Source organism: Capra hircus, chromosome 12, assembly GCF_001704415.2.
Source record: "Capra hircus breed San Clemente chromosome 12, ASM170441v1, whole genome shotgun sequence".
Classification (NCBI taxonomy): domain Eukaryota; kingdom Metazoa; phylum Chordata; class Mammalia; order Artiodactyla; family Bovidae; genus Capra; species Capra hircus.
Window position 1 is genome coordinate 9,250,154 of NC_030819.1, and position 17,076 is coordinate 9,267,229.

The 17,076-nt window shown below is 37.0% G+C and overlaps 1 protein-coding gene across 1 annotated transcript in view; it reads right to left on the reverse strand.

Annotated features, from left to right (window-relative positions):
• The window catches only part of PCCA (propionyl-CoA carboxylase alpha subunit), a 378,687-nt gene that overhangs the window by 122,268 nt on the left and 239,343 nt on the right, over positions 1-17,076 (reverse strand). Inside the window, exon 19 of the mRNA XM_018056387.1 lies at positions 2,920-3,022. Within this exon, the coding sequence (XP_017911876.1) occupies positions 2,920-3,022 (103 nt within the window). The remainder of the gene's footprint in view (positions 1-2,919; positions 3,023-17,076) is intronic.

Here is a 17,076-nt window from a genome sequence, read left to right on the forward strand (position 1 = left end):
TATTTGTCCTCTATGTTTAAGTTTATTCCTAAGTATCTTACTCTTTTTGATGCTATTGTAAATGGAATTGTTTTTGCTTTGTGTATTTTAAAATCTTACATAGACGATATCATTAAATATTTATATATATATTTTTCACATCTTTTTCATCATTATTATGGTACATGAAATATTTCATTATTACTATGACATGCTGAAACTGTAACAACATGTACAAGACAGACACATGGTACCTTCATGAAATATGTCATCCCTAGAGAGGAAGAGAGCACAATGGGATGATGTAAAGAAGAGATTTAGCTGTATCTACTAATTTTTTCTTTTTTTAATAGGAGACCTACATAGAGATTTATAAATTTGCTCTATTTTCCTCATTTGAATTCTTATTTTTTTTAATTTTAATCAAATAAAAGACTTTCAGAAAACATGAACACATTACTGTAAGGAAAACAAATGTGTATTACCTCTTGTGTCATTAACCTAGACTGTCACCTCTTAGCTAACTTCCTACTGATGTGGCAGAGGGTGATCTAGGAAAACAAGTTAATGGTCACAACTCTCCCTTCTGAGACTCTAAAACCAGGAGCTCCCCACTATTAAAGTCTAATACCAACGAAAGCCTTTACTACTGCACACTATTCAACTTGTCTCCTTTCGTAACACTGATGCTAAATGAAGCTCAGTCCAAATATGGTCAGGAAAAAGGGATATACTATCAGGAATACTCAATTTTTATTATGCCTGATGCTTCTGATAGTAGCTAAGCCAATACATATAGGAAGTAGTTTTTGATACTATATATCAAAGTGGATATTTTCCAGGGAAATTTATAATGTATTAATTTTGAGGGGTTTTTTTTAAACACATCATGAGCTGAAAAGTAAAATGAGGTTAATTCTACAACAAAAACTCAACAGATATCACTTGAACTGTGCCAATGATCTATAGCTTTCCAACACGGAATCTGAAACAAGCACAGAGAAATAACAACTCTTAGACATAAGCTGGGCAGTTTTCTTATTAAGGCAAGGCACTGCTTAGAAAAACACTGTATCAGATTAACAGTAACACTTCAGTGGTGACTCAGTACAGAACTGAAAATTATGCTAAGGCCTACATTTTTGCAAAGCTAACCTTCCCCTAGGAAAATACTATACTATATTATCTTTTAATATTCAACACATGTAATTTGCTACTCAATTTGATGCACAGTTAAGTGTCCATTTACAGAGCTATTTTTCAAATGATCATATAGATAGGAGAAATAGAATCATATAAGTTCATCACAAAATATATCATAAGAACATGGTTTAACTCCATCACAGTTTTTATTTTAAGACAGTTGAGTGAAATACCTTAGTAACAAATGCTTTAGCAATTTTGGCATGTAGATGAATCACAAAATTTAAAGACAAGCAAGAGTACTAACACAACACTGCAAAATAATTATACTCGAATTAAAAAAGAAAGAAAAAGAAAGACAATCAAGGAGACCAACCTTAATTCAGGAATTAATCTCATTTACTTGTGACATAAAAATGTCACCTTCTCCAGTGTAACAGCCTTACACTTATCTAGTACACAGTAGGCATGCAGTAAGTATTTGCTGATTACATGAATTCTCATTATTTCTTACTTGAAGTATTTTTTCCACCTGGGATAAGAATCTACCATATATATCAAGCCTCTCCAAGTACTGTTTCAATGAAATTACATGATTTTGATTTTCATATCCAGTTTAAATTTTTTGATGAAAAGTCATTTCCTCCCCCACCTGGTAAAATGACATCTCAGTGCAACTTAGCCATGAGAAGAGAAATGTAGATTAATACTCATTATGTGCATGCGTGCTAAGCCATTTCAGTCATGTCCAACTCTCTGTGACCCTATGGACTGCCACCCGCCAGGCTCCTCTGTCCATGGAATTCTCCAGGCAAGAATACTTCAGTGGGTTGCCATACCCTCCTCCAGGGGAACTTCCCAACCCAGGGATCAAACCTGCATCTCTCAAGTCGCCTGCATTGGTAGGTAGGTTCTTTATCACTAGCACCACCTGGGAAGCCCAACAGTCACTATACTAACATACATAATATACAAAATCAACATATAATATTCATTATACTAACTACACAACTAGATAGCAGCTTCTGTGGTTTAAGCTGAAAGTTAAAAAGGACCCAAGTTAAAATAGTTACTCCTGGGAATTCCCTGGCAGTCCAGGGATTAGGACTTAGCAATTTCACTGCCAGGGCCCAGATTCAATCCATGGTCAGGGAACTAATATCCCACAAGCCATGCGGCCTAAATAAATAAATAATAAAATAGTAATTCTTTATGGTATTTTTCTGGCAGTTTTAAATCACAGGATTGAAACATGTCATTTATACCATAGTATAAATCTTACTGCAACACCGTTCAGTTCAGACCAGACTGAAAATAAAGCAGTCCTCTCATGGGTATGACTCAAGGGGTTTAAGTCTTCTAAACAAAAAGAATGTCACTGTAAGGTAAATTCAGCATAAAGAATGTCCAACAACAAGAAATCTCAAGAAAATGTTATATGAGGCTTTAAGTTACTTGTCTTAAAAGAAACAAAGCTATCATGTACTTGGAATTATTGTTAAAGATGCTCTTCTCTATAACAAAGGCAGAAGTATTCCTTCTCAATAACAACAGAAAAATGAATCAGGTAACAGGAAGTGGATTTAGAATGTGGCTAAGTCTGAGAGTACATTTCCTCATTAACGTAAGAGATAAAAATTTCATTTCCATTCAGCTTCCTAAAGAAGATGAAAACAGAAACACACCTATATTGTAGATGCAAAAGATGAGACTCATGGAATGTGCTAAAATTGTTTTAAATAGTCATAGATAATTTCAAGATAGTCAAAAATTAAAAAAAAAAAAAAAAACACTCACGGAGAATGTTGGTCCACTTTTGGATGCTATGACAGTATGAATTTCGCCATGCAGTTTCACTGAGAGCTCCCAGCTAGCCACTTGTGGTTTTACAATAGGCACTCTAAAGTCAAAAGAAAAGATAGAGTTAATAATTTTATATTATTCTCTTTGAGTAAACTGATTTTCCTTTGACATTAAGTGTGCAGAGTAAAACTGCCAAACACTGTATTCCAGAACATTTCAAAAGGTTCTATTCTTGGAAAAAAGGTTTAAAATGCAAACTAGAGAGATGAAAAGCAAAAAATAGCACACACAAACACTCCAAAGACAGCAACGGTCATTCTGGGGAAATTGTGGTACCATCATCTGTTCTATGAATCTGAGTTGCCTAATTTTTATATTCCTTCAAAATTTAATCTTCTTTAAGAATTATTTTGTTTTCAGTATTTGGTTACTTTTCAAGACTGTTTTTAAAACCTTATAATACTAATCTCCTTTCTCCAGCTTGAGTTAAATTTGTATGCAAACAACTGCACATGTATTTAATTTGATGAGTTTGGACATATTCATTCACTCATGTTATCTCACCACAATCAAGGTAATGAAACATAGCTATCATTTCCGAAAGCTGCTTTATGTTCATGTGTTTTGTTTCAGTTGTTTGTTTGTTTGTTTGTCTGGGTGAGAAAATAGCGTCAATGATGCTAATCTTAGCACACAGGTCTTTTCTTGTGATGATCAATGGTACACACTCCAGAAAAATTGGGACAAGCAGCCTAAGACAAACAAACATTTCAGAATACAAATGTTTCTCCCAATTTTTTAAGCTAACAAAATTTTAATGATTTCTGATTTAACCTCATTTAAGTAAGGCATATTTACATTATTTATACTGACTAAGCACCAAGCATGTAGTATCCAGACTCTGCCTTAAGTCTTAGTTCTAAAAATAGGTTGCAGGACAACACTTTAACATCCTCTGAATTTCAAAGGCGTCTCTATGTAGTCAATTTAAAAAAAGCTACAAAAACTGTGACTAGAATCAAATCACCTCTAGTCACAATGTCTAACGGAGGATGATTAATAATTTAGGTGAATATTTGTATTCAGCACACTCTTTACTGAATTATTTTTTGGAGATGAAGGAAATGTTTTTAACACTGCTGCTGCTGCTGCTGCTGCTAAGTCGCTTCAGTCGTGTCCGACTCTGTGCGATCCCATAGACGGCAGCCCACCAGGCTCCCCTGTCCCTGGGATTCTCCGGGCAAGAACACTGGAGTGGGTTGCCATTTCCTTCTCCAATGCATGAAAGTAAAAAGTGAAAGTGAAGCCGCTCAGTCATGTCTGACTCTTCGCGACCCCACGGACTGCAGCCTACCAGGCTCTTCTGTCCATGGGATTTTCCAGGCAAGAGTGCTGGAGTGGGGTGCCATTGCCTTCTCCAGTTTTAAACACTACACAGATGAAAGTTAAAGAAAAGTTTTTTAAAATGCATCAACAAATCAAGAATGATGCACACTGTAGGTCTGGAAAACTATTTTTTGGCCATTTGAAGAGGGCTGTTTGAGAGGATAGAGCTTCACACATGACAGTTTGAAAGAACAGGGGCACACAGAGGAGGAGGAAGAGAGAGAAGGCAAACGGTGGCCAGGAGGAGCGGGAGGAGCAGCGAGAGGAGGGGACTCTGCGACCCAGCTTGGCCTCTGGGCATCTTTTCCACCGGGCACTTGTTTATGCCTGTCTCACCCACTGGCCTGTGAGCTTCTACAAGCCCAAAAGGTATCGTCACTCAGTCGTGTCCAACTCTTTGTGACCCTACGGACTGTAGCCTACAGGCTCCTCCATCCATGGGATTTTCCAGGCAAGAGTACTGGAGTAGGGTGCCATTTCCTTCTCCAGGGGATCCTTCCAACCCAGGGATTGAACCCGGGTCTCCTGCATTGCAAGCAGATCGCTTACCCTCTAAGCCACCAGGGAAGCCCAAGATCATGCCTTACTTTTCTGTCCCCAAACCCCATTGCAAGCTGGGGTGGGAGGGCTGAGGGTGGAGGTGAGCATGAATCAGAGGAGCCCCCACTAGGTGCCAAGCCCCTCACAGGCACGGCCCATCTCCCCAGGGACACCAGCTGCCGAAGGAGAGTGAGCCTCGAGCTCCCAGGCTGGACTTGGCTGCCTGCGACTACGGGGGTGACCTCACGATGCTCACCTGACTCACCTTCAAATTAGGTCAACACCCCCGTCCGTCCCCCGCCACCAAGGAGTATCACAATGACAGATTACTATGTGACCTGGCTTTCTGGAATCTGCTATCTGCCACAACCGGATCACTCTCCTGCTCAGGACTGTTGTGTGGTTTTCTACTTTACATCAGGATAAACTTCAACAGAGCTAGTGGTAAAGAGCCCACCTGCCAATGCAGGACATGCAAGGCACACGGGTTCAACCCCTTGGTCAGGAAGATCCCCTGGAAGAGGGCGTGGCAACCCACTTCAGTATTCTTTCCTGGAGAATCCCATGGACAGAGGAGTCTGGAGGGCTGCAGTCCATGGGGTCACAAAGAGTCGGACACGACGGAAACAACTTAGCACACACACTCAAACCTTCATCAACCAACCATCATTCAAGATCGCTAAAATAAAAGAGGGCCCCACTCTTCGTTTTTATTTTTGACTATTCCCTGACTTGTATATCTGACTGGGGCAGGGCCTTAAATTACTTCACAAAACAAACTGAGCTGAGCTGACAGGAGCAGGAGAACCAACTGCAGTGGTTACAAACTCTGGATCCGGTGACTCGAGAAAGCAGAAGAAAACCCAGCTCTGTCATTAAGCAGCTGCGACCTCGAGAAAAGTCTGTTTCCTTATGTATAAAATTAAGACAGTAATAGTGTCTGGGTCACAGGGTGCAGGCAAGTGTTCATTTTCTTATTAGAAATATTTCATAATAAATATTTCATATTATCCCACCTCTAGGCCTATGGAGAAGGAAATGGCAACCCACTCCAGTCTTCTTGCCTGGAGAATCCGCATGGTCAGAGAAGCCTGGTGGGCTACAATCCATAGCGTCGCAAAGCGTCGGACACGACTGAGTATGCACACTCTTTGCAACGCCATGGACTGCAACATGCCAGGCTTCCCTGTCCATCACCAACTCCTGGAGCTTGCTCAAACTCATGTCCATCGTGTTGGCAATGCCATCCAACCATCTCATCCTCTGTCATGCCCTTCTCCTCCTGCCTTCAATCTTGCCCAGCATCAGGGTCTTTTCCAATGAGTCAGCTCTTGGCATCAGGTGCCAAAGTATTTCTTATGCTTAAAATTTTTCACAGTGCAGAGGCCCAGTAACTCTTTCCAGTAAATGTGGCGCCTCTGTTTCCAGAGGCATCTTGGGAAGCTGCTCACGCTGGCATCCTGTTCAAAAGCAGGACATGTTTTCCCATGGAAAGCAACCTTACGAATGGTGGCAAGACGTTATTGCTGCTCTTTGGAATCTAGCTGCTATTTATCTTACTGTTGTTTTCTTTGGATCCACATCTGTTTCATACATGTTGGAACCTGCCCCGACAGGGACCTGCAGAGCATGCAGAGGCTCTTTCGAGTTAAAAGGCTGAGGGTCTCATCTCAGCACGTTCATCCGACTAGCACTGTTACAGGGAACTCATCCAATCCTTTGGAGCCAAAACTTCCATGCTTTAAAATAAGGATCAGAGCAGGGACGGTGAAGTGACAGGGGAGGCTGCTGCTGCTGCTGAGCTCACATACGATGCCTGAAGCAGCAGTTCTCTAACAACGTAGCAAAGAGGCTCCTCTGTGAAAGCAAGACCTTGAGACACCAAGAACACAGGGTCAAACAGTGGAATCTCTTTACAGGAGTTCATTCTTCTACAAACAAAATTTGTTAAGATTCCTTCTGGCTCTGAGTAAGTTTTAAAGTAATTTTGTTTTGGTTTTAAATAAAATGGATGGGTTTAGGGGCATACAGGCCCAATATAAATACCAATAAGTTCTGCAATGGAAATAAGCTGTAACTATAAAGTATAAACTATAAAGATAGTAATACATACCAACCTGAAAGCATATGTGTTCTATCTCTGCAAAATTATTGAAACCACATTAACAATAATTACTTCAAAATACTGATATTAACTCCACCAGCACAAACATGTTCATAATGGTAATAACCACTGAAAGTTATATTTTAAATTTTAGAAAAACAATTATATTTCTTCATGAAATTCAAAACAGTCTGAAAGAGGACTTTATGAACAATTCCCTGAAAAGGTGGAGCAGGGCAGAGTCTTGGAGCTTTACGCAAGTCATCACAATAATGATACGCAGAAAACAGTCTCCTTTCCTAATGTATGTGTCTAGTGAAAGAGACTGACATTTGATCAAAAATTTCATCTGGGCGACTTATTAGGTAACTGGAAAGCTGATATCATTTAAGCTACTACTTCAAAAACAAACACACAAAACAGTAAAAAGGAATTCATATAAACAGCTACTCACAAAGCAAATCAAATAACAGCTCTTACCCAGACCTGTCCACTTTGATTCTCATCTGCTAGAACGAATGTGTATGCTCAATAAAACTAAATTATCCTATACTTCATGGTAAAAGCTGTCAGATGACTGTCACAAATGTTAATGGTACAACATTTAAATTTACTGGAATATTTTTTACTCAAAAAGGTGCAAGTAATACTAAGTCAAGCATGTTAGTACCACATGTCATTTGTTACAGCAAGTTTTGTGTAAACATAATGAGTAGCATCTTTTGTTATTAAGGATCATAAGCATCTCAAAACCATACTATCACACACTCAGAAACGCTGGTTTGCCATTGTGCCATTACCTATTTAGGGCTGAAACACTGATTTAAAACAATGTTAGTGCTCAAAGAATCATTACGCGACCCTTCATCGTAACTTTCACAGTGGGTGGTCTGTAAAATGATCAAGAATAATATGCGGCATTCCGCGGCCGCGGAGGTCAGCTTCTGCATACAAGTCTTTCCAGGAAGAAAAAGGCCTTCAGAAAAGTGGGCCATTCATCTGCACCAAGTTCAGAGAATTTCCAGCACGGTGAAAAGATACGTTATGCAAGCACATAGATGTATTCAGTGGGGGTAGACAGAACCAGTTACATGGAGACTACAAAGGAGCCCTCCCATGGCTCATGAATAAGTCGAGGAAATGATCAGAAAAAAAAAGGAGAGAGATGTTTAGACAGATGGCCCACTTAAAATGCCTGAGACAGGGCATAAGCAATTTTAATGAAACTTTAGATCTAGCATATGAATTGTGTCTTATTTCCTCTGGGGGCGGGGGGGGGGGTAAAAAAAAAAAAGGAAAAAAAGAAAGCAAGCAAACCGAAGAAGACAAAAATTCAACAATTTGCTGAAAAGCCCAGTTTTAGCAAGTTGGGATGGAGGAAGAGTCAAAAATAAAAGTTTTATTAGTGCAATAAATTCACATAAAATTCTTCACAGAGCCATCAGCCATCAGAATGAATATGAAAAAGCATGGAATGAACAGATTAAAAGAATTTTAAACAGAAGTCTACTGCCAAACCAAACAAAAATCTAAGCCTTATTATGTGAGAACTTACAACACTCCAACATTAAAGTTCATCACTGCAGAAGAAAGATAAAAGCAGTGTTTTCAGAGAACCTCTTCAAAGCTAGAACTTGTCATAGCGGAGGAACAGAACTCTGCCTGTATGCAATTTAAAATGTGTACATGAGAATATAGGAGACTGTGGAGGAGAACGTGTATCACAAAATCGTGCCTAGAAGGAGTTAGGGAATATCCCCAAGTCTAGTTGCATTAGCAATACAAATAGGTACACAAATGACACCTGAATCTAGAAATGAACCACATTACTTATAATCTTAAGTATATTTTAATATTATGCAAACTACACTTTTTTCTTCCACCAATAAGGCTTTATGGTTCTCAGTCTGATCTCTAGGTACAACTAGTGACGAAGACAATGCTGGTAGTGCACAGCCATCACCTTGGCAGTGTCTGACTGATCACTACATGACCTGGGCCTCTCTGGTGGCTCAGTGAAAAAGAATCCACCTGCCAATGCAGGAGACATGGGGTCGATCTCTCATCTGGGAAGATCCTGCATGCCATGAAGCAGCTAAGCCCGTGTGCCACCACTACTGAGCCTGGGCTCTAGAGCCCAGGAGCCGCAACTACTGAGCCCATGAGCCTCGACTACTGTAGCCCATGTGTCCTAGAGCTGTGCTGTGCAGCGAGAGAACCCACTGGAATGAGAGGGCTATGCGCTGCAACTAGAGAGCAGTCCCCACTCGCCACAGCTAGAGAAAAAGCCCTCATGGCAACAAAGACCCAGCACAGTCAAAAAAGAACCCAATTAATAAAAAAATTTTTTTTAAGTTACATGACCTCTACAAGTTACTATATTTCTTGTGCATCAGTTTCCTTATCAGTAAGACAAAAATAGTAAGACTACTTAATTCACATGTTGATTAAATGAGATAAAAGGTGTAAAACGATTAGACAGGTGTTTGTCACATTAAAGGCTAATTAAGAGACACTATCAACATTATCATTTGTTTGGTGCAGTAACATGTGAAACCCTCCTCTATTGTTTCAACAACCTGCTATTCAATACTATACAATTTAAATACAGTGAAATTTAAAAATCTTAAGTTCCATCATTTATCTTTCCAATAAATCTGCCCCTTCCCAACAACAGTTCAACTATAAAGCTCCCCATAAACTTCAAAAAATATGTACTCCTGTGTGTGGTTTTTACCCAAAATAATGTTTCTGGAGTTCATTCACGTTGACTCATTCATTCTTTTTTGGCCGCTGAGTAGTTCTCTGTTGCATGCGAGCACACTAAATGAGTTCACCCTTTATTGACAGGCTTTTGTGTGGTTTCCACTTTGGGGCTCTCATGAACAAAGCTGCTATAAATATTCTTTGTACAAATATTTTTTGAGGACTTATGTTTTTGTTTCTTATGGGTAAATATATCTTAATCTTAAGAGTGGAAATTCTATGATGAATGTACATCCAATTTTATTTCTGGACTTCTATTCCACTGATCAACGCATTTATTCCTATGCCAGTACCACACTGCCTTAATTACTATAGCCTTGCACTATGTTTTAAAATCAGGAAGTATGAGTCCCCTCCCCCGCCCCGATTTTGTTGTTCTTTTTCAAGACTGTTTCGGTTATGCTGAATCTCTTGCACTTTCACATAAATTCTGGAATGTGATTATTTCTGCAAAAAACACAGCTGGGATTTAATAGTGATGGCATCAAATCTGTATATCATCATTTTGTCTTCTGATCCATGAATGGGGGATATTTATCCATTTATTTGTCTTTATTTAAACAACTGTTCTGTACAGTTTTCAGTACACAATCTTACACTTTAAAAAAAAATTTGCACTTAAGTACTGCATTCCTTTTGCTGCTACTGTAAAATAAAATTGTTAATTTTATTTTTGGTTCATAACACTTCTATTGTATAAAATAAAATTGATATTTATATGCCACTCTTATATTCCACAACCTTGCAAAAGTTATTTATTATTCTAATATGGTTTTTTTGTGTGTGTGTGAATTCCTTAAGATTTTCTATATACAAGAACATGTCACCAAAATTAGAGATGGTTTATTTCTTCCCCATCTTGATAACCTTTAATTTTTCATGCCAAACTGCCCAAGCCAGAAACTCCAGGAAAATGCTGAAAAACAACAAACACCCATGTCTTATTCCTGACCTTAAAGGAAAACATTCAATTGTGTGCCAATAGATATGATGTTAGCTGTGGATTTTTCATAGATGGCCTTCATTGGGTTCAGGAAGTTCCCTTCTATGCCTAATTGGTTGAGTGTTTTATCATGAAAGGCTGCTTGATTTTTCCAAATGTTTTTTCTGCATTTCTTGAAATAAGTCTGTGGATTCTGCCCATCATTAACATGATTTATCACACCGAATGATTTTTGGATGTTAAGCCAACTGTGTGTACCTAAGGTAAAACTCACTTGGTTATGGTACATAATCATTTTATATATTCATGAATTTGGTTTGCTAGTATTTTGTTGAGGATTTTTGCATTAATATATGAGGGAGGTTGGTCTTTAGTTTTCTTTTCTTCTAACATCTTTATCTGGTTTTGGTATTATGGTATAATAATACTGGCCTTGGAGAATGAGTTGCAAATTCTATCCTTCTTTTGTATTTTTTGGAAGAGTTTATAGAAGATGAGTATTAGTTGATTTCTTTCTAAATATTTCACTGAGTTCACCAGTGAAGCCATTATCCCTGTGCTCTTTTTTCTAGGAAATTTTGTGAGGACCAATTCAATCTCTCACAGGTCTATTCAAATTTTCTGTTTTCTCTTAAGTTAGTGTTGGTAGCTTGCATCTTTCTACAAATTTCTCCATTTTATCTAAGTTGGCATATAATTATTCACATTATTCCCTCATCATGCTTTTAATTTTCATAAGGTCAGTATGTACAATACTTACTTCATCACTAATTTAACAATCTGAGTCTCTCTTTCTCTTGGCCAATCTCTCTAAAGGCTTGTCCTTTCCAGTGATCTTCCTAAGGACCAAATTCTGCTTTTCTTGATCTCTACTGTTTTTCTATTTTCGATTTATTTCCTCTCTAATGTTTAGTATTTTCTTCTCTCTGCTTGTTTTGGGTTTAGTTTGTTCTCCTTTTCCAATTTTCCTGAAATGGAAGATAAGGTGACTGACATGAGACCTTCTTTTAATTCACTTTCTTTATTGTGCTGCACTGGATCTTAGCTGTGGCATGCGGATCTAGTTCCTTGACCAGGGATCGAACCCAGGCCTCCTGGCACTGGGAGCACTGAGGCTTAGCCACTGGACCACCAGGGAAGTTCTGAGATCTTCTTTTTCAATATGTGTTTACAGCTCTAAATGTCCCTCTAACCACTAGATGCATTTCATAATATGTTTTTTAATGTTCTGATCTTGTTTTAATTTCAAAATATTCTTCTAATTCCTTTGTGATTTCTTCTTCATCCCATTTGTTATTTAGGAGAGAATTATTTAACTTCCACAAATTCGTGACTTTCACAGATTTCCTTTTTTGTTGACTTCTCATTTCATTCAACTGTGTTTGGAGAACATACTGGGTGTGTTTCAGTCCCTTTACATGTACCAAGGCGTGTTCTATGGCCTGGCATATGGGATGCTCTACTGTGGAAAGTGTCACACGTGCACTTGAGAAGCTGCATGTTCTGCTGTTGAATGTATTCTTCTATATAGATATCTTCTATTCTTCTAATTTGGTTTATAGTGTTATACAAGTCTTCTGCTTTCTTGTTCATCAAGCCTAGTTCTATCCATTATTGAAAGTGGAGTATTCAAATCTCCAACTATTACTGGTGAATTGTTAATTTCTCATTCCAACTGTCAGTTTTGCTTCATATATTTGGGGACTGCATTATCAGGTAACATATATGTTCAGAATTGTTATAGCTTTCTCATGGATTGACTGTTCTATCATTATAAAATATCCCTCTGTCTCCAGTAACAATTTCTGTCTTAAAATTATAATTATACTAGTATTACAAATATAGTATGTCTGATAACTCTATCCTTTTACCTTCAGCTTATTGTGTCTTTGTGTCAAAGAATATTGTAGAAAGATTATATGTGATCTTATATTTTTATCCACCATACTAATATCTGCCCTTGATTGGTGTGCTTACTCCATTTACATTAAATATACTTCATTAAGCAAGATTTACATCTGCCATTTTACTTTTCGCTTTTCATATCTTTTTTGTTCTACTCCTCCATTATTGTTTGTTTTTTTTTCATTATTGTTTTAAGTAGATATTTTTCAGTGTACCATTTTAAATCCCTTGATGGTTCATACACTATTTTTTAAAGCTATTTTCTTAGTGGTTACCTTAGGGATTACAATTTGCACCTTATATTTGAACACTATAGTACGGATTAATGCTAGTCATTCAGTCATGTCTGACTCTGAGATCCCATAAACTGCAGCCTGCCAGGTTCCTCTGTCCACGGGACTCTCCAGGCAAGAATACTGGAGTGGGTAGCCATTCCCTTCTCCAGGGGATCTTCCTGACCCAGGGATGTGTCTCTTGCATTGTAAGTGTGTCTCCTGCACTGCAGGCAGATTCTTTACCATCTGAGCCACCAGGGAAGCCCGGATTTATGCTAACTTAATTGCAAAAGCATACAGAAAATTTGCTGCAATTGATAGCTTTGTTTTCTCTACCATTTGCCTTCTTGTTGTCATACAATTTATATTTGTACATATGATACACCTGTAAACTTAGAATTAAAATTACTGCATTATGTAATTCTTTTAAATAAGAAAAAAAGGGAAAAGATATGACTAAACCTACATTTATACTGTCTTTTATATTTACTGACGTAGTGATCTTTAATCAGTGCTCTTTTTACTTCATACATATTTAAGTTTCTGTTAAATGTACTTTCATTTCACCCTGAAAAACTTCCTTTCATACTTTTTCATGCATAGGTCTGCTAGCTTTGGTTTCTCTTATTTGTTTCGAAAGTCTGAATGTCTCCTTCATGTTTAAAAGTTAGTTTTGCTGGATACAAAATTCTTTGTTGACATTTATTTTTAATTCTTCAGCACTTTATATATACCATCCCATTCTCTTCTGGACACCTTGGTATCTGATGAGGTGGGAGCCCTTAATCTTATTGAGGATCTCTTTTACATGATGAGTCCCTTTTCTCATGCTGCTTTTAAGATTCTTCTTGGTTTTTCACAGTTTGACTGTGATGTGTGCAGCTGTTGAGCTTTTTGAGCTTATTCTACCTTGGACTTTGTTAAGCTTACTGAATGTGCAGATTAATGTTTTTCATTAAATCTGGGATGTTTTCAGCTATGATTTCTTAAAACAGTCTTTCTGCTCCTTTATCTTTCTTCTTTTCTGCTTCTGGGACTCTCAGCATGTATGCCGAGATGTATGCCAGTACATCTCAGTGTCCCAGAGATCTCCAAGGCTCTGGTCATTCTTCTTCAGTTTTCTTTCTGTTCTTCACTTTGGATAATCTCAACTGATAGATCTTCAAATTTGCTGATTGTTTCTTCTGCCACTCAAGAAGAAACAATTACTGAATTCCCCAGTTCATTTTTCCACTGCGGGCACAGTACTTTCATCTCTAGAATTTTTATTTGCTTAAAAAAACCCATTTCTATCTTTATATATATATATATATATATATATATTTGGCTGTGCCAGGCCTCAGCTGTGGCATGCAAACTTTTTGTTGTGGCATGCAGGACTGAGTTTCCTGACCAGAGGTCAAACCCAGGCCCCCTGGATTGGAAGGATGGCGTCTTAGCCACTAGGGAAGTACCAATTTCTATCTTTTTATTAATATTTTCTATTATGTGAGATATGGTTGTCATGATTTCCTTTAATTGCTCATACTGGACTTCCTTCAGTCCTTCAAATATTTTTTTAATAGGTTATTTAAGGTCACTGCATAGTAAGTACAGGGTCTGGGCCCCTCTTGGGCAGTTGCTACTGAGTTTTCATCCTGTGAATGGGCCACACTTACAAGTTTATTTGAATGTCTTATAACCTTTTATTGAAAATTGGCACACCTGCAAATGAGATTCTCTCCCCTCACCAGGCCAATAAGTTCCCTAAAGTGCAGGAACTATTTTGTTATTACTCTAAGCCTAAGCATCTTATCACAAGGAGTACCATTTGTTATTTTTGGAACAATCTAATAACTCTAATTCTGAAGGTAAAAAATTATCATCATTAAAATACATACTTAAGAATTTACTCTGATGAAAGTTAAGTGACCTTTGTAAAGCAGATGGTCAGGATACTGGTCATCTAAACCAGTGTTATATAGATTCAGGGATGTTAGCTACAAATGAACATTCGGAGTATGAAATCAGTCTGACACACTGAGAAACCAGAAATTCAAAAAAAGCACTAAATCATAAAAAGATTTTTTTAAAGGTGGTTTAAAAGAAAAAAAATTAGGCAGCTTAATTCAGAGTTTATCCTATTGATTAATATGAAAACCTCAATGAGTGTAATAATGGAAGAAAAAGATACTTTAAACAGCTACTATATTAATATTTTTGGAAAAAATGCATTCAAACAATATGGCTACTAGTTGCTGCCTTTCCTTTTCTTATACATTTCTTTATATTTCTTAGAATATATCAAATTTCATAAAACTTATTCACAGAATAAATTTTACTGAAATTATTATTGGGATAAAGATGAAAAGCTAGCTCTGTAAGTAGAAATTCAAACCTATTCAAACCAAAGAATCAAGATCTAAATAAACATAATGCATTTTCAATGTCCATTAACTATAATACACAGAGAGAATTTTTTTACTGAAAAATCATGAAACGTCTTCAAAAAACTTATTTTTCCAATTTGCACCAATTTCATTACTTTAAAATTTTTACTTAACTAATAAACCTCTCTAAATCACCTTTAAATCTTTTTTCTTTGAAACAAGGCTGAACAAGTATACACAAATATTCTTCCATCACCTACAGAAAATTGCCTTACACAGATTGGCTCACTTGGGTTTTTAATAATAATTTTTGAACTATGAAAATTAATCATTTAAAATTTTGTTATGAATGTAGTGGTAGTGTTGATTTAGTTTCAGTTCCAAAATCAAGGATTTTACTATCCTATAAAACATATCCTGAGTTCAAAGTATTTAAGGGGGGTTAAACAAAATGCAAACATTTAATGCAACATTAAGCATATGAAATAAAAACTTGATTGCCAAAAGAAAGCATGCTACGCTGTTACCCTGGTGACAGGTTAAAAAAGGGATTGTGAGCTGAATAGCTGTATGATATGAAATTAAAATGTTTCACATTGAACAATCCAAAATGAATTGGGAAAGGTTAGAGTAGAGGAGAGAGAAATCAATTCTCCAATGGCAATGGGTGAATGGGAGAGAAGAATGAATAGGATTTGCCAGTGGGGTGCAACAGCTGCCAAATATTCCTGCAGCCAAAGAATCACAATAATACTGATGAAGTGTGCAAGAGCTTTTGGAATCATTGCAGGGAACAGAGACATTCTCCTGCAATAATGAGGCTATTCTGTCTTCCATTCAGCTCTTGTAGTACAACGAAAAACAAAAAAAGAAAAATATTTTAAAATGTAACATTTAACAAAAAGCATATAAATATGATATACTTTCCACTTAATATTTTGTGCCTAAATTCACATAGGTTTCTAAATCATCCAAGACACAGTCTTATTAAGAAACTGAAAATATTAGAGAGATATCAAAAAGTAAGGCAAGCTTAAAGGATGAAGACTGAATTAACATTTTCTTTCCTCTTGGTGCTTTTTCTTAATTAAAGAGATATTTCCAAAGGCACAATATAGCTGGGTATGCTTGTGAGTGTATACCCAAAGTACTATTTTTAATTATATAGTTATCAGACTATCAACTCCCTTGTCATAATGAAATGGCCTGAGAACAAAAATGAAAGAAGTATGATATAAGTTTTAATTTGTTGTCACAGATGGTGTAAATTTTAATAATTTGATATATCCTTTTCAATTCAGAAATAACTGAGTCAATATGCAGTGACCAACAATATTGCTCTTCCTTGGGAATTGTTTACAAATGGCTACTTTTTTCTGTTTCCTTTCCCAGTTTTACTTCATTGATTATGGTATTTCAAAACCTTAAACTTTTATTATCTAATTGAAAACTTAATGAGTGAATGAATTACAAATCTAAAATGAGGCAAGCACATTCTTATTTAATAGCAAGAAAAAAACAGTTAATTGCATCTGTGAGGTAAAAAAAAAAAAAATCACTAAAAAATTGATTCTCCATTTTATCAGGAAACCAGATGAGGAAAGAAAATACTGTAGAAATGTAGACACAATGACTGCACTTCAAGTGAAAGTCCTTTCCCATTATGCTGCTGAGACTAAAAGTGAAACTGACGACAGGCTGTGCAGCCAGCCAAGACACTTGATACACATGTTCTGCTAAGCTGGAGCTCAAAGTGGCGGTTCTACTCTGACTCCGTACACCCAAAGTAATCCTCTACAAAAGTGAACACTACATTTTTAAAAACCTGTCTGATTGGAGTCTTTTCATCAGTATTTTCACAGG